The 23,700-nt window shown below is 42.4% G+C and overlaps 1 protein-coding gene across 1 annotated transcript; it reads left to right on the forward strand.

The window, feature by feature from the left end:
* The first annotated feature begins 9,325 nt into the window (after window positions 1-9,325).
* LOC129329728 (vomeronasal type-2 receptor 26-like) lies at window positions 9,326-19,087 on the forward strand. The gene is made up of 4 exons (XM_054979298.1): window positions 9,326-10,126; window positions 10,754-10,981; window positions 15,565-15,691; window positions 18,192-19,087. Exons 1-4 carry the CDS (start codon window positions 9,326-9,328, stop codon window positions 19,085-19,087), a joined length of 2,052 nt encoding a protein of 683 aa, XP_054835273.1.
* Window positions 19,088-23,700: the final 4,613 nt, after the last annotated feature.

The raw sequence follows: 23,700 nt of genomic DNA on the forward strand, positions 1-23,700 counted from the left end.
TGTGTGTGTGTGAGTGTGTGTGTGTGTGTGTGTGTGTGTGTAAACCTTGGAGAGGTGGGAGGAAGGAGTAGACAAAGCTCTGTTAATTTGAGCTTTATCTTTTTCTTTAATAAGTTAGAGCTGAAATCAGGAATATTTGCTGTCTCCACTGGGAATCCAGGTGTTCATTTCTTTTTTGGTCCCTGTTGATACTGAAAAGAAGGTCAATCCATTTTCTTTGAAGAAGCGCTTTGGCTGGCTCAGGCACCATCCAAGGAAGTCATTGCCATCTGCAGATGTGCACAAGATCCTGTGTCCAGGCAGAATTGGTGCTGTCAGATGGTGGCAGTCATACTGATGCTGCTTTTGTTGCCTTGCGTGGCTAGCAAAGTAGGCTCCGTTCAGTGTCCCCGAGGCTTGACCTGTACTGCTAGTATGCCCTTGCTGTTACTAAGTTTAATGTTGGTCAATAAATTGCCCAGATTTATAGCCAAGCCTTCTGTCTTCATTCCAAATGAGGAGGGGGGCAATTACGGGTGCATTTAGATGCAGGACACTCATTTACAAGGATATGACAAAGAAAAGTTAAGGGACTTGAAAAAGAAACTCCCTAAAAGCCAGATTTCTGAGGCATTGCAAAATTTGTAGATAATGAAAATAATCTTTTTTTAAATATAGAAACAAAAACTGTACAAGCACATACATGTGTGTGTGTGTTGTGCCCTCAAGTCATGGCTGACTTATAGCAACCCCTGGTGGGGTTTTCATGGCAAGAGACTATCAGAGGTGGTTTGCCATTCCCTTCCTCTGCAACCCTGGCCTTTGTTGGAGGTCTCCCATCCAATTACTAACGAAGGACAACCCTGCTGATCTGACAAGATCAGGCTTACGTGGGCCTTCCAGGTACATTCTGTCTATCTCATGAATAATTTTATAAACCTCTATCACATTCCCCTTTAAAACTGTAGCAATTACTATTTTTTGAGAAATGGGAAAATACAGGGAAATGGTGGCTTGTTGTGAGGATATCGCCATAGACAGGTAAATAACAATGGCGATAGCGATAGCGATAGCGATAGCGATAGCGATAGCGATAGCGATAGCGATAGCGATAATGATAATGATAATGATAATGATAATGATAATGATAATGATAAGTGTGCTTATATACTGTCTTTCTGAACAGATTACTTTCTACTCAGAGCAGTGAAAAAAGTCAGTGTCATTATTATCTCCACAATACAGCTGGGGAGCTGAGGATGAAAGGAGTGGCTTATCTAAGAGCTCTTGCTGAGCTCATGGCAGTAGTGGGATTCAAACCAGCAAAGGGGGCATTCACAGCCCAGTCTCTTAACCACTATACTACAGCAGGTCTCTGTGTCCTAAGACACTATATCCTAAAACTCTGCAGAGCTTCGGACAGTCTGAGTAGACCATACTGATCTTGATGGACCAAAGGTCTGATTCATTCTAAGGCAGCTTTATGTATTTATGTCTGTAAATAGCTGCCAATCTATTTGGAGTGGAAGTGTTTGTACACAGTATTTGAACACAGTGATTTCTATTGTTGGACATCTTTGACCCAAAATTCACAGCATCCCTAGTCTAAACAACAATTACTGGATTAGCTGTTACTCCAGTCAAAGCTCCTCTACATTATGGCAACCCAAGATAACTCCAAGATTAGAAACATTGATAGGAATGTTGTATTTTTTAAATTCTTTCTTGATATTAGCTGTTCCCTGTTGTTCAATTCAATCCTAGCAGAATTATGTAGAATTTGGGGGGAAAGATACAAGCTAACCATCTAGTGCTTGAGGCTAAGATAGAGAAGATCTTCACAGCTACCATGTATTTCCCTTTGCTGCTCATATAAGCTGGAACAAATGATAACTAAACACTACAAAACATTAGCTTTTCTTCTTTCTTTCATAAAGAAACGGGTGGGAGAAAAACTGACCCCCTCCACTGCCCTTTTCTGTTCTCCTCCTTAAGTAGTCCTTTATACAGTGTTGCTACAAACCTCACCTCTCCTCCTGGATTTGGATATGCAGACATTAACTAACAAGATCGTAGCAGAACGTATTGGAGGGTATGTTATGATTTATATTGTTTTGGGCTACATGGGGCTTCTGTTCCTCTTCAGCTTGACTGTAGCTTTCCTTACCGGGAAGTTGCCAGACAGTTTTAAGAAGTCCAAGTTCATCAAGTGCATTTCTGATGAATATTTTGTTCAAATGTCCTCTGATTTGCAATATTTAATGGCCTCTGATTTGCGACTGGGATTAATCTCCCCTCTCAGGAGAGATTCCAGGTCCCCCAGTGGGGGCAGGAGATCCCACCCTCCTCCCTGCACCACCACTCACTTGGTTGATGGGTGGGGGGAAAGGCAGGGAATAGGCCTCCCAGGCATGCTCCTGGGGCAGTGTGACAATGTCACTCCTGGGAGTGATATCATCACGCCACCCTGGGAGCTCTCCTGTGCTTCACAGTGGGCTGGATCAAGCCTGTTTCGGGCCCCAATCAGCCCGCTGTGAAGCCACTCGCATGCTCCTGAGGCCTGCATAATGGTGTCACTTCCCAGAAGTTACATCATCGCGCTGCCCTGGGAGTGCACATGTGCAAAGCATGCACAAGGGGGAACAGAAAGGTGAATACTGAGTCCCCTCTCCCACCAGGAGGATAAAGGGACCTGGCAACCCTAACTCCAAGTCCCCCCTCCCCACTTCTTAGGATGAAGTAAAAAAGGACCTGGCAGAGTGAAATTTCAGCTTATTGGGGACTTTCTTCTGTTTGAAGGATTAGCTGTTACCTCTGTCTGTCTGTCTTTCTTGTCCTTTGCAATTGAAAAGAAAAACTGAGTGTTGTGTAACACCTCGAGGGGGGAAAGAAAGCTAAGTAATGAATAGTGAGGCTTCTACAGAGACTTTGGAATCATTCCCAGTGTGTCTGACCTGAATGCTGAATCATTAATATTTCTCTTCTGAGCTATTCTGGGGCCTGAAAGTTGGGAATCCCTTTTCCCCAAAGCCAAGCTTTTGGTCAGAAAGCTTTTGAACACCCCCTGACATTCACCTTCCTCCTTCACAAACTATGTGAAAAATTCCATTCCAGAACTTATGTGAAAGTTATAATAATTGGGTCTGCCTTTTGTATACTCTCAGAGAGTGCTTAGTACTTTCTATAGGGTTTGTCAACAACTGCATGTCCGCAGCGTGGAGGGGCAGGAACTAAACATGCTCAGTCTTTGGCATTTGCACAAACATTCCATTCATGATTCAATCTCTTGGGCCAGGCTGGACTCCGCAATGCTTTGCCCAGCCTGCTGGAATTTCCCTAATGCAGATCAAGCTGCATTAATTCAGTGGCCCTGTGATTTTTATATCACAGGCTGCTATTAAACATGATGGAGGCCAGGGTTGACCGCCCACAGTATAAGACAATGCAGTAAGTGCTACAAAAACGATCCTACTCCACTATAAAGGTGCCCTCCTGGACCGTGTCATTCACCTATAATTCTAATCTCTTTTTTATTCAATGTCCTCCTGAATATTTCTGTTCTGCACATTCTGCAGAATGACAGAAGTATGGGAGCCCTCCTGACTTCTGCAGGCAGGCTGTTCCACAAAGTAAATAAAAATAAATGGAATGGAATGTATCATATTGAGAGATACTGGCTCCTGTTCCCATGATCAAACTCAATCTGAGCTGTGATCTTTTAGTGTTAATGTTGTGATCCTTCTTGAGCATGTGTGGAAAGGTCAGATACAAATGTTTTAGTTAAATGAGGCTGCAGTACTAAGCACATTTACCAGGAGGATATGATATTGAACTCAATTGGACTTGAGTAAACACAATTAATATTGCGCTATACGTAAGTCTAACATGGCCTTATGTTTCCAGTCAAGCCAGTGGCTTCAGCTTGGGGCCAGACTTTCACCTTGTTGCTTATTCATGATGAAGCCCTGGGCACCATCTCCCATTAGACTGGAGTAACTCTGCTCAGAATTTCATTGTTAGTCCCACTAAACTTCAGAGGAAGCTAGTGCATTTACTCGAAAGGAAGATGACCCTGATTGTACAATGACACACCCCCCCCCAGCTATACTCAGAGGGTTTTTTTTTAGTTATTCGACATAATGGTAAATACAAATATAAGACAACCCTGGTCATTTCCATATGTCACAGAACGAGGGTGTCTTCCTGGTGCGATTTCTGACACCATCATGCCACGATTCTGTTCTCAAAGCACAGTGACGTCAGAAATCGCACCAGGAAGGTGCCCTCCTTCCGTGAGTTTAGCGCTATGCCGGGACATGTGGAAACGACCCCTCTCTTTTTAAAGGCATATCTGGAGGAAGAAACCCTTGTCTTGTGTCTGAATAAACAGAAAATTTCTTTCTACTGCTTTCAAACTTGACCTCTAAACATGTTTGCTACCAAGGCATCCACTTAGAGCTCCAACTCTGCAGATGTAATTATCCCCCTCTACAATTATCTGCACCACTGCAATTCCCCCCTTAACCAAAGTAGAGTCAATATGAGAGAGCAAGTCTGAAAGAGGTTTTAAACACCCCTGTGCTGTTAAAAATAGGTGCATGAGACAGGCAGAGGGAGCCATCAGTTCTTTCTTCAATACTTGATTCAAATCAGTGAGGTTTGAGACTGGTTTATGTGCATCCTTGACTCTCTTTAAAAGCATGTCTGTTTGCTGCTGTATTGCTGTAGAAACAAAGCTGTTATATTTGAATAAGGGGTGCTTTCTGCCAGGAAGCTGTCTCCCAAGGCAGCCTGTTCTGTTGCTGGTGGACACAAGAGAGTCTGTGTTTAGAGAGGTTTGCTCTTGGGATGGCGATGCTGGTGATCTTGCTGATTTTATTGCCTCCCACGGCATGTAAAGTGGATTCTTCGATGTGCCATATGACCGATCCTCTCCCAGTTCCACATGACTTCTATCAGTCTGGGGATGTCCTTATCGGTGGGATTGTTTCTCAGATAGTTTACCCTCTTCACACATTTCTTTTCAATCAGCATCCCTCAAGCGGTTTGTTTGACTTCCCAGAGTAAGTATTTCCCTCCCTCACTTGAATTGTAGGAGCTCGACCAGATCACAGATCCTAGCAAGTATTCTTGACAGGGTGGTCAAAGTGTTTGCTCTGTTTATAATATATATGGTATTTCTTCTCCTAGTATGAGATTTCTTTATATTTTGAAGACTGGAATGAAGGGGAGCAAGAGACAGAGAGAGGTGTCGATAGACTTGGGTAATGATAGAGTTGGTAGTAGCTGTGTGTTAATTGCACCAAATTCACAGCCAATTAGATGCGTGCAAGTTCTACAGAATGCAAATTTACCAGAGTGTAAACGACTGGATAAAATCAAAGGGAAAAGAAACCCCTTCAAAATGCAAAATGTGTTACAATTGTGAAATATAAAAGTACAGGAGAAAGCAGTGCAAAGTACAAGTTTTTTAAAAAAAATCTCTCTGCACATTAGACTTCCAACAAATCTAAAACTCTTTACCCCATCCCTGTTCTTAGCTGGTATAGGTACTTTTTAAAAATAAAAAGAATGCTATTGTGTAATGCTAGAGTCCTCAGCGTTTATAAAATTATGCATGGGGTGGAAGAAGTAGGCTTTTTTTTGGACTCTCTCTCTCTGCCACAATACTTGAACTTGGAAGCATCCAGCAAAGTTGAGGGGCCATAGATTGAGGATGGAAAAAGGAAGGAGTTCTTCATTTGACCCTGTGCTACGTGAGTCGAACCCGGCTCTTCCCTCAACAAGAAATCAACCAGTGGAATTCAATGCTAGTGGACATAGCGACGGTCACAACAAGCACAAGTTGTCCTGAAGGGTGGTATATAAATTGAATGTTGTTGTTATTGTTGTTGTTAAATATCTGTAAAAGGATTAGACAGGTTTATGGAGGAGAGGTCCATCATCAATGACTACCAGCCGTGGTGACTCCAGGAAACCTCCATATTCAGAGGCAGTAACACTTGGAATGCCAGCGCTAGGATTCAAGATCAGCAGAAGGCCTCTGCGACCTGATTTGGCCCTCCAGGGCAACCGGATTGATGCTGTGTCACACTAGGGGCCACTGGTTGCATCCAGCAGGGCTCTTCTTATGTTCTTCTGTGCTAAACTTTCTACTGTTCCATCCCTGAGGTCTGTGGAAGCAAACCTTTGAGAGAAAAAAGGCTGTATCTTGTCCCTTGCACATGCATGGACCCTAAGGCACCATGCACCACACATTGTTCTGTTTCTCATGCCATAGTTGCTGAGGTAGATTTTAAACTCTTGATGACACATTGTAGGATAACTGTTATGTAATATTGATCTTCATGTATATAATGAACATTATTTGGGCTGAGGGAAGAAGATGTTTCTTAGATCAGAAAACAGAAGCAATGGTAACAACAACAACAACAACAACAACAACATTCGATTTATATACCGCCCTTCAGGACAACTTAATGCCCACTCAGAGAGGTTTACAAAGTATGTTATTATTAATATTATAATTAGTTATTATTACTAACTTTGGTGGTGGAAAGTGCCATCGAATTGCAGCCTTGGTGGTGGTTTTCAAGGCAAGAGTTGAATAGAGGCACATCACCATAGCCTATCTCTGTATAGCGACCCTGGACTTGCTTGTTGGTCTCCCATCCAAGCATTAACCAAATCTGATCCTGCTTGGCTTCCGAGATCTGACGAGCTTGGGCTAGTCTGGGCCATCAAAGTCTGGACATTAATAACCTTACACCGAAGTAATTAACCCAGAGGTAGAATTGTTGCAAACCCTTGTTAAAGAGCATGCAACTCTGTTTACAGTATGCTGACAAAGTTCCACCAGCATGTACTGGCCTTGGTGTTTGCTGTAGAGGAGATCAATCAGAACCCCAAGATGTTGCCCAATTTCACTGTTGGGTTCCACATTTGTGACAGCTACTACAATGCCCAAATGACCTATCGTACCACTCTGGATCTCCTCTTTAAATTGCACCGATATTTTCCCAGCTATGAATGTGATAGCCAGAAAAATGTAATGGCCGTCATTGGGGGACTTAGCCCTGATGTCTCCTTCCACATGGGTGACATCTTAGGACTTTACAAGATACCACAGGTAAGATTTGTGCATGAAACCCTGACTATTTTAGAACTGCGCTATCTTTTCTGGAATTTTTTTGAGGTTCCGAAAGGATAGAGGGGTGTGATTGGCAGAAAAAAGTAATCTTGCCTGATACATTAGAGAACAAAGTCTTAGGAATGTTGCTTCACTGGATCAAGGGAATAGCACATGCACAGTCTTGTGCAGGTTTTATTTATTTATTTATTTATTTATTTATTTATTTATTTATTTGTGTTTGTTTGTTTGTTTGTTTGTTTGTTTGTTTGTTTGTTTGTTTGTTTGTTTGTTTGTTTGTTTGTTTGTTTGTTTGTTTGTTTGTTTGTTTGTTTGTTTGTTTGTTTGCTGTAGATTTTTATTCTGCCCTCCCTGCGAGCGGGCTCAGGGCGGATTACAAGAAGTTAAAATCCATCATATAATTTTATATATAATATAAAACAGTAAAAAACATTTTTAAACATTTACATAATATGACACAACTATATATAATTAGATGGAAGCAGGTAATAAACAGTCATTCGAAGCAGGATGGTGGACAGTCCTAATAGGGAGGGTTCAGATCTTCCATTTTTTCCTCTCTTATCAGCCAGAGGAGACCAAGCCCAGCCTCAACCATTTGCCTGGTGGAACATCTCCATCTTACAGGCCCAGTGGAATGATAACAAATCCTGCTGGGCCCTAGTCTCAATAGACAGAGAGTTCCACCAGATCGGAGCCAGGACCGAGAAAGCCCTGGCTCTGGTTGAGGCTAGGCAGGCCTTCTTGGGGCCAGGGACCACCAATAGTTGCTTCTCTCCTTGTTAAAAATATTTGTTCTCACAATCGTTTGCCAGAAATTGCACTATATTGCCACACCTTGAGAAACTTCAGTGAGAATTGTCTTTGCTGTGGATGCTTGGTCACCCACTTTGGTTTGTAGCACATCTGTATGTTGGAGTCAGTCAAACATCCAGCACAACTTTTCATTGTGTTTGAACCATTTTTGTATCGGGCAAATAGTGTATGTGAATTCTGATATGGTACCTTCTTCCATCCACAGCCATTGCCTCTTTATTTAAGGACATAAAATATTAACATTTCACCTTTAGTGACTGAGAGAGATGTCTTCCAATGCATTTTATAGTGGCTGACATTATTACCAGTAAGGGCAGGTAAACTAATTAAATTTGGCCGGGGGGGAAATCCTCACACATGCATATCCTCACATTGCTTCATGAGGACTGTAGTTCTGTTGGGAGAAGATATCCTAGCATTCCCTGTGCAACCACATTCCTCTGTTATGATGAACAATGTTACAGTGAAGAACTCCTCTGATTATCTACAGCATAGGTGTAAGTTATTATCGGCCCTAGACCACTTACAGTCTGGTTTCCGCCCAGGACATGGGGTTGAGACATTGCTGGTCGCCCTCACAGACGATCTCCGCAGACTTCTGGATCAGGGCGGATCAGCATTGCTGATTTTGCTGGATCTGTCAGCAGCGTTTTATATGGTTGATCATGAGCTTTTGACCCACCGCCTTGCCAATGTGGGGATTCAGGGGACAGCACTGCAGTGGCTGGTCTCCTTTCTCCATGATCGGGGACAGAGGGTGGCGCTTGGGGAGAGAGTGTCATCTCGTAGGCCACTGGTACTCGGGTACAAAGCTCAGTGTCAGGATAGATGATTTGGACTTAACAACAACAACAACAACAACATTCCTTTCCCTGTAACTTAACAACCTACAAGCTATATGTCAAGTATTTTATAAGTAATTTATAACTCTATAGAGGAACACAGCTAGATCACACGTGCATTTCTAAAAATCTTACCGAAAAGCAAGATCTTTAGTTTCTGTTGTTTGGAAATATTCTGTAGACGTTCAGTCCAGGGAGTAATATATTGATTGCAAAGTAAATTGTAATGGCGGCAGCTAAAAAGAATATGGGCAATTGAATCAACTTGATTTGTACAATGAATACAACAACAACAGCAGCAACATTTGATTTATATACTGCCCTTCAGGACAACTTAACGTCCACTCAATAATTAAAGTTTAACTCCGGGCAAATCTGAAATTTCCTTTGGCAAATATTGACAGCATAAAGCGACAGAGCAAGCACGCGAATTCTTCTTTATAAATTTCTAAAACATCTGTGCATTTCCTTTTAGCTCACCTATGGTTCATTTGCCCAAGAGGAGAGAAACACAAGACAGTACCCTTCCTTTTATCACATGGTCCCAAACGAAGCCCATCAATACATGGGAATTATCAAAATGCTTCAGCATTTCGGATGGACGTGGGTTGGGCTCTTTGCTGTGGATGATGACAGTGGAGACCATTTCTTGCAAGCCCTGGAATTATTATTTTCCCAGCATGGGATCTGTTGGGCATTCACAGAAAGAATCCCAAACCAAGTCAATTGGGATACGTTGGATGACCTCAATCATTTTATGTCAAATCTATATCTGCCTTTCAGCGATAACAAAGTCAGTACATTTATCCTGTATGGAGAATCAAGGACAATAATATCTTTGAATGGTATTATGTTTCTAGCAGATCCTTTCTATAAAGAAAATACATCATTGAGGAAGGTGTGGATTATGACAGCCCAAGCTGAATTTGCATTAACAGGTCTTCAGCGAGCCTGGGATTTCCAGTTCTTCCAAGGGGCAATTTCCTTCAGAATTCACTCAAATGAGATCTTAGGGTTCCACAACTTTCTTAAGAAAATTAAACCACACCGGGAAAAAAGAAATGGTTTTCTTAAAGAATTTTGGGAACAAGCATTCTGCTGTTCATTTCCAGATCTCCAAGGTCCGGTGAAGGACAATGCATTATGTATCGGGGAAGAGAGCCTAGAGAATCTTCCAGGGCATATTTTTGAAATGAGCATGACTGGCCATAGCTACAGCATCTACAATGCTGTTTATGCGATAGCACATGCTTTGCAAGCCATGTACACATCTATGTCCAACCTAAAAGAAAAATCATGGGGCAAAAGACTGGAATTTCAAAATCTCCAGCCATGGCAGGTAAGGTCATGAACACACTGGCACTAAATGAGACAACATGAATTATTAATGAATGGATGTACATAGTATTCAGTGACGGAATGTTGTATGTTTTCATTTTCTCCTACACTGGGTGTTGGCAGAGGGCCTTTGCAACAGTCAAGACATCACATTGATTAAGATTAATAAAAACTTTATTATTAGAACTTACAAATTTTATGGGAAGTGGACAGATAAACCTAGGTAGTTAGCTAGCTAGAGAGAGAGTGGAAGTGCAGAGTTCTAGAAGGACAGTCTAAGACCAGAAAGACAGACAAGAGGAAAAGTTCCTTCAGAAAGAAAGTACTCCCCCATGGTACTGTCTTTCTACATCTTACTGACCCCTACAGGATCTTCTTTTCTTCATTGTGTACTAGATATTGCTATATTCCACAACTTGGTGCCTGAAAAAAGGGTTGGTCATAGATTTTTATTCTTTTAATGCTTCAAAATAGCTGTGTTGTCTAGCTGTTCTTCACAACATTTCTTAAAGTGACTAAAGATGTTTGTAATCTCAACTGGAGCTAAATCTACATAGCTACATTGAAATGATACGAAATAAGAAATGACTACAATAATTTGTATGTTTCTCCCCACCCCCTCAACCAGCTCCACTCATTTCTTCAAGGCATTTCATTTAACAACTCAGCAGGAGAAACGGTATCTTTTAATGATCACAGGGAAATGGGAGATGGATTTGATATCATGAACCTGGTCACATTTCCAAACAAGACTTTTGTTAGAGTGAAAGTCGGAAGCGTGAATTCCAATGCTCCTGAAGACAAAGCATTCCTCTTTCATGAAGACAGAATTGTGTGGCAAACATGTTTTAACCAGGTAGAGATCACTGGGCCATCTCAGGGGCCGCTCCATTCTCTGGATGAGTGACTCAAGGAAAACAGTTTTGCTTTTCTTCCTGTTCTCATCCTTTCGCTTTTGATCAGTTCCGTAATGAAGACAGGAATTCATTTCACTATTATATACTAAAAAGTAGGAGCTTAATGGATGCAAGAAGGTGTGATGTTGGAAGCTCTGCCACTACAAAGAGCAAAAACAATTTATTTAACCTATTCCAGAGGGTATGCAGTGTCATAAACGATGTAAGAACATAAGAAGAGTCCTGCTGGATCAGACCAGTGGTCCATTTAGTCAAGCATCTTGTCTCACACAGAGGCCAACCAGTTACCCTGGAGGGCCAACAACAGAACAGAGTCTGAGGCCTACCACTGATGTTGCCTCCTGGCACTGGTGCGAGTCTCTCTATATGAGACATCTTACACGGGGACCCTCAAATGTATGGAGGCGCAATGTTAGCCAGGAAGCATAGTTTTAAAAGACAGAGCCCCGGAGATCACTTCTTAAAAGGTTTGTTAATTTCATCTTCACCTCCCTGAAGGCTTGGTCAATTTCACCTCTCTACACAAGAGTAGTTTAAAAATACAGAGCAGGTGGAGATCACTCCTCAGAGGGTTTGTTAATTTCATCTTCACCTCCCCTAAGGGGAGATGAAATTGACAGAGCCTCCAGGCAGGCGAAGATGAAATTAACAACCCTCTAAGGAGCGATCTCCAACTGCTCGATCTTTTAAAACTATGCTTTCCAGCTAACATTGCATTACACTTGAGCATCCCTGTGTAAGAGGCCGTGCGTAGAGAGACTCTACCTCTGAACATGGAGGCTCCCTTTAGTCACCAACCATGGCTAGTAGTTTCTGAAAGACCTATCTTCCATGAATATGTTTAATACCGTTTTAAAGCTGTCTGTGCCTGTGACCATAACAACCTTCTCTGGCAGTGAATTCCACATCTTAATCCCTTGTTGAGTAGAGAAGTCTTTTCTTTTGTCCCTCCTGAAACGACTTCCCATCAACTTCTAGTATTTTGGGAAAGGGAGAGAAAGTTATTTTTGTACATTCTGTCTACCTCATGCATCATTTTGTAAACCTCTATCACACTTCCCTCTTAGTTGTCTCTTTTCTAAATGGAAAAGTCCCAGACTTTCCTCATAGGACAGGGGCTCCAATTCCTGCCTGTTATTGGCATTTATTATTATTAATAATAATACATTAATAATTATTAATAATTATTAATAATAAATATTAATAATTTATTATTAATTTATTAATTTATTATTAAATAATTATTATAAATAAATATTATTAATAATAAATATTATTAATAATGTATTATTTACATTATTCTATACTACACACAATTATGCATAATATTGAACTGTGGTCGGGGATACTTTCCATTATGTCACACTGGTAAGTTGAGATTCAGTGTTCGTATGCTCTGATATACCATTCCCAATTTTAAATGTTCACTTTAAGCAAAATAAGAAGAACTCTAGTGAACAGGCAGGGCCGGGCAAGGAGCAACAGTACACAGTACACAAGGAGCAACAGTACACAGGGCCAGGGCAAGCACTCTTTGCTTTGGGGCTGAGGAAAATTGCCCCAGTTACCCTGAGCAGCTTTACTAAAGTGACAGATAATACTGAATACCCCAAATATCCCCGTTTCTTACAGCATTTGAAACCAGTTGCCAATTTTGTATATAAATGAAATAATATAGACTCTCCCAGGCCTTCTTTAAAATTTGCAAGCGTTTAAGGGAGGCTTTCTACCTTATAAGATGAAGATCTGAGGAGTATTCAAATTCTTTTGGGAAGTCCCCAAATTTTCTTCAGCCAAGGTAGTAGGGATGTCAACAGGTTGGGAAACTCCTGGAGATTTGGGGGTGGAGCCTGGGAAGGGGGGGCTGTTACATATTTGGACTGTTGGAGCCACTGTAGTTTTGGGGGTGGAGCCACTAGTTCTTCTCAGAGCTGAGAGAACCTGTGAAGAGTCAGTTACAACCAGTTAGAGATTACTGCAGTTGTTGTCCCGTTACTCGTTATTGTTCAATAAATGTTGATTGTTGAAGCACTGCAGTTGTCTTCCAGTCTCAATACATATTAGAATCATAGAATCATAGAGTTGGAAGGGGCCATACAGACCATTTAGTCCAACCCCCTGCCCAGTGCAGGATCAGCCTAAAGCATCTCTGACAAGTATTCATCCAGCCTCTTCTTGAAAAATGCCAGTGAAGGGGAGCTCACCACCTCCCTAGGCAGCTGATTCCACTTTTGAACTACTCTGACCGTGAAAAAGTTTTTCCTAATATCCAGTCGGTACCTTTGTGCATGTAGTTTTAGCCCATTGCTTCGCGTCCTACCCTCTGCTGCCAACTGGAACAGCTCTTTGCCCTCCTCCAAATGATAGCCTTTCAAATATTTAAAGAGAGCAATCATGTCCCCCCTCAACCTCCTCTTCTCCAAACTAAACATTCCCAAGGCCCTCAACCTTTCCTCATAGGGCTCAGTCTCCAGACCCCTGATCATTCTTGTCGCTCTCCTCTGCACCCTCTCGATTTTGTCCACATCCTTTTTGAAGTGAGGTCTCCAAAACTGCACACAATACTCCAGGTGTGGCCTGACCAAGGCAGTATAGAGAGGGGCTATGACCTCCTGCGATTTCGATGCTATGGCCCCTTTGATATAACCCAGGATTGAATTAGCCTTTTTTTCCACCGCATCACACTGACTGCTCATATTCAGTTTACAGTCCACTCTTACCCCAAGATCCCTTTCACATATACTACTGCCCAGAAGTGTATCCCCCATCCAGTATTTATGCTTCTCATTTTTGTGGCCCAGATGTAATACTGTGCACTTGTCTTTGTTGAATTGCATCCTATTCACAGCTGCCCACTTCTCCAGAGTATTCAGGTCTTGTTGAATTTTAATTCTATCTTCTTGGGTGTTTGCTACCGCTCCCAGTTTGGTATCATCAGCAAATTTAATGAGCAGCCCTTCCACTCCTTCATCCAGATCATTGATAAAAATATTGAAAAGTACCGGCCCCAAAACCGAGCCCTGTGGCAGCCCACTGGACACCTCCCTCCAATCTGATGAAACACCGTTGACCACCACTCTTTGAGTGCGGTCCTCTAACCAGTTCCCTATCCACCGAACTGTCTTATAGTCTACTCCACAGTCTTCCAGTTTGCCCATCAGAATGTCATGGGGGACCTTATCAAAGGCTTTACTGAAATCCAGATAAATCACGTCAACAGAGTTCCCCCAATCCAGTAAGCTGGTCACTCGATCAAAGAAGGAAACCAGGTTGGTCTGGCAAGATCTGTTAGGAACAAAACCATGCTGACTTCCCCGGATCACTGAGTGGTCCTTCAGATGCTTACAGATTGATCCCTTTAAAATCTGTTCTAATATCTTCCCAGCAACAGAAGTCAGACTGACCGGCCTGTAGTTTCCCGGGTCATCCTTCCTCCCTTTCTTAAAGATTGGGATAACATTCTCTCTTCTCTAATCTTGTGGCACATCCCCAGTCCTCCAGGAGGCCTTGAAGATGATGGACAGGGGTTCTGCAAGTTCTCTGGAAAGTTCTTTCAGCACTCTTGGGTGCACCCCATCCGGCCCAGGGGATTTGTATTCATCCAGTGCAGCCAGATGCCTTTCCACTACCTCTCTGTCAATGTCACTTAGCCACTCAGGTGTCCTGCCACATTTTCTACTATCTATAGATGTGCCTGAGTTCTTCAGGGAGAAAACAGAGGCAAAAAAGCCTGTCTGCTTTTTCTCTGTCCTGCATCAGAGTTTCTCCATCTACTGCCAACAGCGGTCCAATTGCCTCTTTCACCTTGTGTTTGCTTCTCACATATCTGTAGAAGTTTTTCTTATTGTAGCGAGCCCTCCTGGCCAGACCCAGCTCGTACTGAGCTTTGGCCTCTCTGATGGCTGATCTGCAGTACCTAGTAACCCTCATATACTCCTCTTTAGAGGTCTGTCCTTCTCTCCATTTCCAGAACATTTCCTTTTTCTCCCTTAGCTTATTCTGGAGCTCTCTGTGCATCCAGATCGGTTTCTTGGAGCCCTTACCATGTTTCCGTCTTGCTGGGATAGTGAGGGCTTGAGCTTGCAAAAGCTCGTGTTTGAGAATGGCCCACCCTTCACTCGCTCCTTTCCCTTCCAGCACACTCCCCCATGGAATGACTCTCATCAAGCCTCTGAGTTCATCGAAGATGGCCCTACGAAAATCTAACCTACGAGTCTGGCTACCAACTTCCTTGGCTCCCCACAGCAACTGGAATTCAAGAAGGACATGGTCACTTCCCCCTAAGGGACCTCAGCAGCAATGTGCTGCCATAGAGTCCCCCCTCTGAAGCAGACATTTTCTCCAGTAGTCTGACGATCTGTCGTAATTCAGGGACTATTCCGGTTGACAACCCTACAAGGTTGGAGAAATACTACCTGATTGTTAAAATGCAACATTTGCTATTATTCTTTTTTTACTGTTCACGTAACAGTAAAATAATGTTGCATTTCCCCCACTGCATTCTGTGTTTTTTTTAAAATAGGGGCTGCTCATTTCTGTGTGCAATGACTACTGCCGTCCTGGTTATCAGAAGAAAAGGAAGGAAGGGGAGAAGTTTTGTTGCTACGATTGTGATCCTTGCCCAGAAGGGAAGATTTCAAACCACCGAGGTAGGCGGTGTATGGTGCAGTCCTATGGAGACGCTCAGCAGTCTAAGCCAGTAGAAATCAATGGGCTTTGAATGGAATATCTCTGCATAGAATTCAATTGGAAATGCATCAGTATCAAGGTGTACATTTTCATTGTCATAGGGAACACGGTGGGGTTTCCTTACTTCTCCCCCATCCCAAGAGCCTATGAGATCCCAAACTCACTGCTCCTGTGATAGCAACAGGTAGGCAGAATAGCATGTACTCCAACAAAAATGGATGTAAACATGCTTTAGACCTTCCTGAACAGCTTTAAGGATGAAGTATTGAAAATCCAAAAGAACCTTTATCAACTTTTTACACACAGGGCTAGGAGTTAAAATGCCATGAACAACATGTGCCAGGTTATCCCTAAATCAAAGCTCAGTTTCAAAATGGCCTCTCATGTAAATTGGAACATAAGTTGACGGGAGAAAGGCAACCATGTAGCAAAGGGCAAGAAAGCAGGCCATCTAGTAGAGTGTTAGAATGAAGATATGAAGGTCCTTAGTTTGACCACAAGCTTTAATGTACAGTCAGTGGCTCAATGTGAGAGCATCTGCTTTGCGTGCAGAAGGTCTCAGATTCAGATCCAAGTATCTAGATAAATGGAAGCAGGTGATGTGAAAAACCTCTACATGGAGAGGTGCCTCGAGTCAAAGAGTACAATACTGACCTTGATTGACCAGTGGCCTGGCTCAGTATAAAGCAGGTTCATAGGTTCTTATTTTATCTTGAAGAGTGACTGGAAGCTACAATTGATATGGAATGTTAACAGGAGTGGGTCATAGAGAACACATCATCCAGTCTTGTTCCATCTTCACCGGCTCCTAATTTGCTTCCAGCCCCAATTCAAGGCACAGCATATATGGCTTTGGGCCAGCATGTCTTAAGGACTGCCTTCTTCTATATTTACCTACCCATCAACTCCAGTCATCTTCAGAGGCCTTGCCTCAGGTGTTCCCATCATCTGGGGCTATATGGGAGGCAACCTGAGAAAGGGCCTTTTTGGTTATGGCACCAAAGCTGTGGATCTCCCTCCCTAGGGACATTTGCTTGTCTCCTTCTGTTGTACTTTTCTACCAGTGGGTGAAGACTTCTCTGTTTCATTTGGTATATCCTCAGTAAATTCTTATTGGTCCTTCTCCCTGGTTTCTGTGTTTTTGTTCATTTATTTATACGCTTTGTATTGTATTTATAAGCATTTTAAGTGTTATTTTAATGTTTTAATTATCTCTCGTTTGCTGCCTTGGGGACCCTATTTTGGGTGGAAAGGCAGCATACAAATGTTTTAAATAAATTAAATACATAAATGTACTTCCTTAAAACATGTATTAGCCACCTTTCTACCTTATGACACTCATGGTGGCTTACAACATGCAACATACACTTACATAGAAACAACCATAATTTAAAATCGTATGTGTGGTCAAATTTTCAAAATATTGTGAAGCCGGCAGGTTACTTAACATCAGGGCTCATTTTGAGGGGGAATGCACAGGAACACAGTTCCGGCAGTTCTGGCAGTTCCCCAAAGAGGTCACATGTCAGGTGGCCCCACCCACCTGACTCTTGGCCATCTTGGGCCCATTTCAGCCTGGATTGGGGCCGAAACGGCCTAGATTGGGCCTCTGACAGGTGGTGGATCACTCTCCCACTCATCAGTGGCCTGATCCTGATCATTTTGGCCCCCTTTTCAGCCATTTTCAGCCCCTTTTTGCCATTTTAGGCCCAATTTTGTTCCTGAATGGCCAGGATTGGGTCCAAAACAGCCAGTATAGGTGATGTTAGGGGGTGTGCCATATGCAAATCAGTTATACTAATGACACACTTCCGGTGATGGCAAGAGGTATGGCATATGTTAAAGAGTTATGCTAATGAGTTATGCTAATGAGTTCCTCCAGCTCTTTTTCTATGAAATTACCCCTGCTTAACATCCTTAGAAATAAATGGTTTCAGAAGAGCGTTCACCCTGGCAAGGTGCTTGGCCCTTCTTTCTGTGGTATTGGAAGGCAGATACAATAAAAGCTCCTATCTGGAAAGGCTTTGCTCCTGTCTGTTAACAGAGGTGGAAACTATAGAGCACATATTTTTTTAGCTGCCCATATTATAAGGAAGCATGGGATGTGATGATCATACTACTCTTAGGTAAAATCTCTGATCTCACTGAAAAAGCTAGACTTGATTATCTCCTGCCCGATAAGAATGTCAAGATTACTTATCAAGTATCTCGCTACTTTTTGGTGATATTCAGATCTCAGAAATTATATTGTACTGTAACAAGATCTTGATGTCAAATTGTTTTATTTTATTGTATGCCTTGAATTTTTCTTTTTAGTGTAACGGCATTATATGATTGGTCAAATGACCATAAATGAAGAATGAATGAATGAATTTAAAATCACAGTTTAAAACTACCAATAAGCAGAAAAACAAATCTCATGTATACTGTAAGAATCCCTTTTTCTGATTTCCCCCCCAGACATGGTGGATTGTATCAAATGCCCACAAGATCAGTATTCAAACAAAGACAAAGATGGATGCATTCCCAAAAATATAATCTTCCTATCATTTGAAGAACCTTTAGGGATCAGTTTCGCTTTGCTTGCTGTTTCTTTTTCCCTGATCACAGCCTTAGTGCTAGGAATTTTTATTCAGAACAAAGATACTCCAATAGTCAAAGCCAACAACAGAGATATCACCTACACTCTCCTGGTTTCCCTCCTGTTCTGCTTCCTCTGTTCTTTGCTGTTCCTTGGAGAACCAAGCAAGGGGACCTGCTTCATCCGACAATCAACTTTTGCTATCATCTTCTCTGTGGCTGTTTCATGTGTGTTAGCCAAAACCATCACTGTGCTCCTAGCTTTTATAGCCACCAAACCAGGATATAGCATAAGGAAGTGGGTGGGGAAAAAACTAGCCAACTCCATTGTCCTTTCCTGCTCCCTAATGCAAGCTGGCATCTGTTTGATGTGGCTGGGAACCTCTCCTCCGTTCCCAGATTTGGACATGCATTGCATGGCTGAAAAGATTGTAGCAGAATGTAATGAAGGGTCTGTTGTCATGTTCTATATCGTCCTGGGCTACATGGGACTTCTGTCCCTCATGAGCTTGACTGTGGCTTTCCTAGCGAGGAAATTGCCAGACAGCTTCAACGAAGCCAAGTTCATCACCTTCAGCATGCTAGTTTTTTGCAGTGTTTGGTTGTCTTTTGTTCCAACCTACCTGAGCACCAAAGGAAAATACATGGTAGCCGTGGAGATCTTCTCTATCTTGGCTTCCAGTGCTGGACTACTGGGTTGTATCTTCTCCCCCAAATGTTACCTTATTGTTTTCAGGCCTGAGTTGAACAAGAGGGAGCAGCTAATAAGGCGCTAGAATTAAAGACCTGCTTATGGTACTACCTACATGTTGGAATGAGGTGTATCATGGGTGGAGTGTTTTCCTCAGGTTCAAATCCCCACGCTGCCATGGAACCTTGCTGGGTGACACACTCTCAGCCTAAGTCACCTTATGGAGTTGTTAGTAGGATAAAAAGGAAAGGAGAACCATGTAAGCAACTCTGAGTCCCTATTTGGGGGAAAGATGGGATATAAATAAAGTACATTATGTAATGGCTAGTAACTAACATTCAGTTTCCGTCTATGATTCCAGGCAACACAACCAATGTGTGACATATTTTTATCAATAAGGAATGGAGGATTGTATCTGTGACCCCAAGTCAACTGAATGTTCTTTAGTAATGTGTTTTCTTAGTTTCAGTGACAGACTAAAATGTGCAGAATTCAAGTATCTGTTCTCTGTAGCAGGCGCTTTGCTCCATGATCGTATGTTTCCACAAAATAAATCTTTGGAATGTTTCGTTTCATATGCCTTAGTCACTGGTTGGTACAAAAAGCAAATGGCAGTTCTACAGGATCTACTCACCAATTAAGAGCTTCAGCAGAGGTTCTGCTCTTTCTTCTGCCACATCCCAGAAGTTCAATGGGTGAGAACTGGACAGGACTTTTCCTGAGGTAGGACCCAAGCTCTGGAACTCCACCCCCTCTGCAGAAGGTCAACTGGCATTACATTTACAAGCTTTTAGGCACCCGATGAAATGTTTTGATTTACCCATGCCTTTTAGGTTGTCCCTGTGGTATTGGTTGCTTTGTCAGGTTGTTCTTCTTTTATCCCGTTTCCTTTAATAGACATTTGTGGATTTGTGCTGCTTTATGAGCTTTTAAAATTCTTGGAATCTCATTTTTTCATTGTTTTGCAAATTTTAGAATTTTTGTTGCTGTAAGTTGCCGTGCTGATATTTATATGGAGAAGCAAGAAATAAATATTTCAAATAAAGAATTAAATTGATGAACAAATGGAGAACGGCTTGCAATGTCCTGGTTAATATCAAATAGGAAAGAGTCAGAAGGATTTCATGGCATATTTACCAAGATTTCTTCCTTGACCAGCCAATGATGACCGATAGTTGCATTATTAAAGTCATATATGGTTAATCCAACACAATCCATTCATTCAGACAGACAGATGGACAGTCCTTTAATTATATACTCAATTATTATTATTATTTTGATTAATTAAATTAATTAAATTATTATGATTAATTAAATTAATTAAATTATTATTATTTCTATTATTGTTTTGATTAATTATTATTATTTTGATTAATCATTAGCATCGATCCGGTTCTGTGCTGGTTGACAGGTAAGGACGCATAGAGCCTAGTGACATAGATTTGGACTATGAAGCAGAGGAAGGAGTAAGGATCCCTTGAATACTGGTGGTGGAGAGTGTCCTCAAGTGACCCCTGGCGAGGTTTTCATGGCAAGAGTCTAACACTCCTAGCCCTTAAAAACCTGATAGGCAGCTCTGGCTGCCAACCAGAGAGTTCCCATTCTTCTCTATGTGAGCAAGGAGCAAGAATTAATTCCCTAGGCAATGGCTGGGAAGGTGTCTGTGTGGTGAGTGAGAGGGCTCTTCCCCCACCCTTTTCTGTTTTATTTTGCTTCATTGCAATTTTTGGGTGCTGCAAGCGAATGCAAGTCAATTGGCATTTGTGACTCCTAGTACTTACTGGAAGTTTCCTGGGGGTGACCGCTTTGGGGGTCTGTAACTCGGACCTCCAAAATGCAATCTTGGCCAAACTTGGAGGTAGCTGGAAGAGAGACTACTGAAGCCTCACTGCGAGTTTGGCATTTCTGAGTGCAAAGGGGGTGGTCCTAGGGCCCCTGGAAGTGACAGACCATGGACCGACAAACCAGTCCGTGAATGTGGCGGTCCGTGAAAATTTTGTGGTCTGTGGTCCATGAAACATGATGGACCATGGGTCGACAGTCCTTGGGGTTTTTCTGGCCTGTGCTCACCTCTACTGTAGACTGGCCTTTGTTTATTTTGATATGAAGTTCAGTAGCTTTGCTGGGAAATGAATGAAAATCTGGAAAGAGGGATTAAAGGAAATCCTTTCCTAATATTCTTTAGCTCCCTTCTCAATCTAGATGTGTTGATGCATCATAATTTTTATTTATTTATGTATTTATTTATTTATATTATATATAAGCCACCTTTCTCATTGATACTCAAGGCAGATTACACAGTGAAAGTCAATATGATCAAAGGCTGGGATATTCAATAAACATCACTTAATCTGAAGAGGTAATTAGATTACCTCAGAAACATGAGGCACAAATAAAAAGACAACCTTCCCAACAGGCAAATGAAATAACTTCATGTATGTCAAATGTTTTTGTGAAAGTATATGAAACTTTCTTTGCAGCATGGTGACAAAGTACTACCAGTATGTTCTGGCCGTGGTGTTTGCCCTAAAAGATCAAGATGGGTGGCCCTGTTTGTCTGTAGCAGTAGAAAAGAGCAAGAGTCCAGTAGCACCTATAAGACTAACAAAATTTGTGGTAGGGTATGAGGTTCTGTGAGCCATAGCTCACTTCTACAGATATAGCTGTATCTGAAGAAGTGAGCTGTGGCTCATGGAAGCTCATACCCTACCACCAATTTTGTTAGTTTTATAGGTGCTACTGGACTCTTGCTCTTTTCTACTGCCATAAAAGAGACCAATGAAAATCCCAAGTTCTGGCCCAATGTCAGCTGAGGGGAGGGTGTGGGTGGCATGGAACAAGCAGAAAAGGATGGTGGTCAACAAATTCCTTCCTTTTGGATGAGAGTGTTGATCCATGTATTTTGGACTTCAGTTCTGATTCTGTAACAAAAACTCCTTTCACCAGGGCTTTGCGGGAAAAAAGGCAGAAAGGTATAGCTGGATCTCATCTGATCTCAGAAGCTAAGCAGGGTTGATACTTGGATTGGTGACCAACCACAAAGGAAGACTCTGCAGAGGAAGGCACTGGCAAACCACCTCTGCTTCTCACTTGCCTTGAAAGCCCCTTGCTGGAGTTGCCGTGTTTCAGTTGTGACTTGATGGCAGGCAGACATGCACACACAGCTTTGCAAGATTTTATCCAGGAAAGGACTTTGCAATTTCGAAGATGAGGGACAGTAGAGCAGAAAAAGAGATAAGATACAGCATTTTAAAAATATGAACAGATTCAAATTTTAAACAGATCATTCAATATCACTTTGAACACAGAGGGAAGTCGATATCAGATGTGTCAATGGTTGGAGAAAATAAGAGATAGCAAAGTCTTATGGAAATTGTCTTTAATAACCAAATCCTTGATAAGTACTGTTACCAGAATGATTGAAGGGTGTGCGAACTGGGTCTGGGAACTGGCAAAAAACCCTCAGATTTATGCTGATTCCCCAGGACAAACCTCAGATCTGCTCTGGACTCTGCTGGGAAAATTGATTTCATGAGAAGTTGGGAAACTTGATTTCATGGATTGGCTAGGGACAACATCTTCATCTCTCTTTAGTTTTCAGCCTCCTCTGATCCTTGAAACATGCATGTATTAATTCAAATGATGTATTCAAGGCACAAGTTTCTGTAGAAGGCAAATACCAATCTTTAACCCCCAGTGAGTTTAGGTGAACAATGAAAAGTCATCGCACAACAACAGATTATAAGCTCTATTTTGGGGGTGATGGTAATGGCTGTGACTAGAGGTGGGCACGGATTGCATAACGGACCAAATTTCCCCACGAATTTACCTTGTTCGTAGTTCATGAACACGCGGGCCGTGGGTGCATGTTCTTTTCATGAAAGCGCCAAACTTTGGGGCGTTCTGTCCGTCTGTCCGTTGGCCCGTCATGCCAGGATTCCCGCCGTCCCCGCTCAAACAATTTCCTAGGCAACGGTGTGGAGCCACCTTCGCCGTTTGGAACACACCAATCTCAGCCCAGGAAACCATGATTGCCAGCTCTGTCAGCCCAACAGAGAGCGCCTAGTGTCTCTGTTTAAAAGACAAAGCACGCGAACCCCCGCTTCATTTTGCTGGCGTGGGGACGCGAGTTAGCTTAGCAACTGCTTGCTGCGGGGAAGTTTTTCTTTTTGCGAGAGTGCAGCTTGTGCCTTAGGAAGGGCTTCGGGGCTTCGGTTGCAAGACAGCTTATTCTATTCTCCATTCCTGTTTAATTTTTTTCACCTTTCAATTCTGGTTTTCTTGAGAGCACTTTTTAAAAAATCCTTTTACCGTACTATTGGGTTACTCTGATGTCTTTCTGCTTTCAAATCCTTGGGTTCTGGGGCTCAATTCTCCCCCCCCCCCAACTCTTCCTTATTTCTGGGTTGCCGGTGGGTTCTATTGTGCTCTGACCCCACCCACTCACAGACCCGCAGTGGGTGCAAGGCAGCTTTGGTGCTGTCTGCTTGAGTTCTTTCCTTCTTTCCCCCACTTTCTTTCTTGGCTGCTGAGGTGCAAGGGGAGACTGCTATTGGGCTCTGGGAAACACCTACTCTCTGGCGACTGGCAGCTCGCTTTGGGGGCTCTCCCTGCTTCACTTCTTTCTAAGCCTTTCACTCCCTAAATAGTGGGTGACTTTGGGGGAGCTTTCCTGACTGGCTTTTGAGGTGCAAGGGC

The sequence above is a fragment of the Eublepharis macularius genome, chromosome 5 (genome assembly GCF_028583425.1).
Source record: "Eublepharis macularius isolate TG4126 chromosome 5, MPM_Emac_v1.0, whole genome shotgun sequence".
Lineage (NCBI taxonomy): Eukaryota > Metazoa > Chordata > Lepidosauria > Squamata > Eublepharidae > Eublepharis > Eublepharis macularius.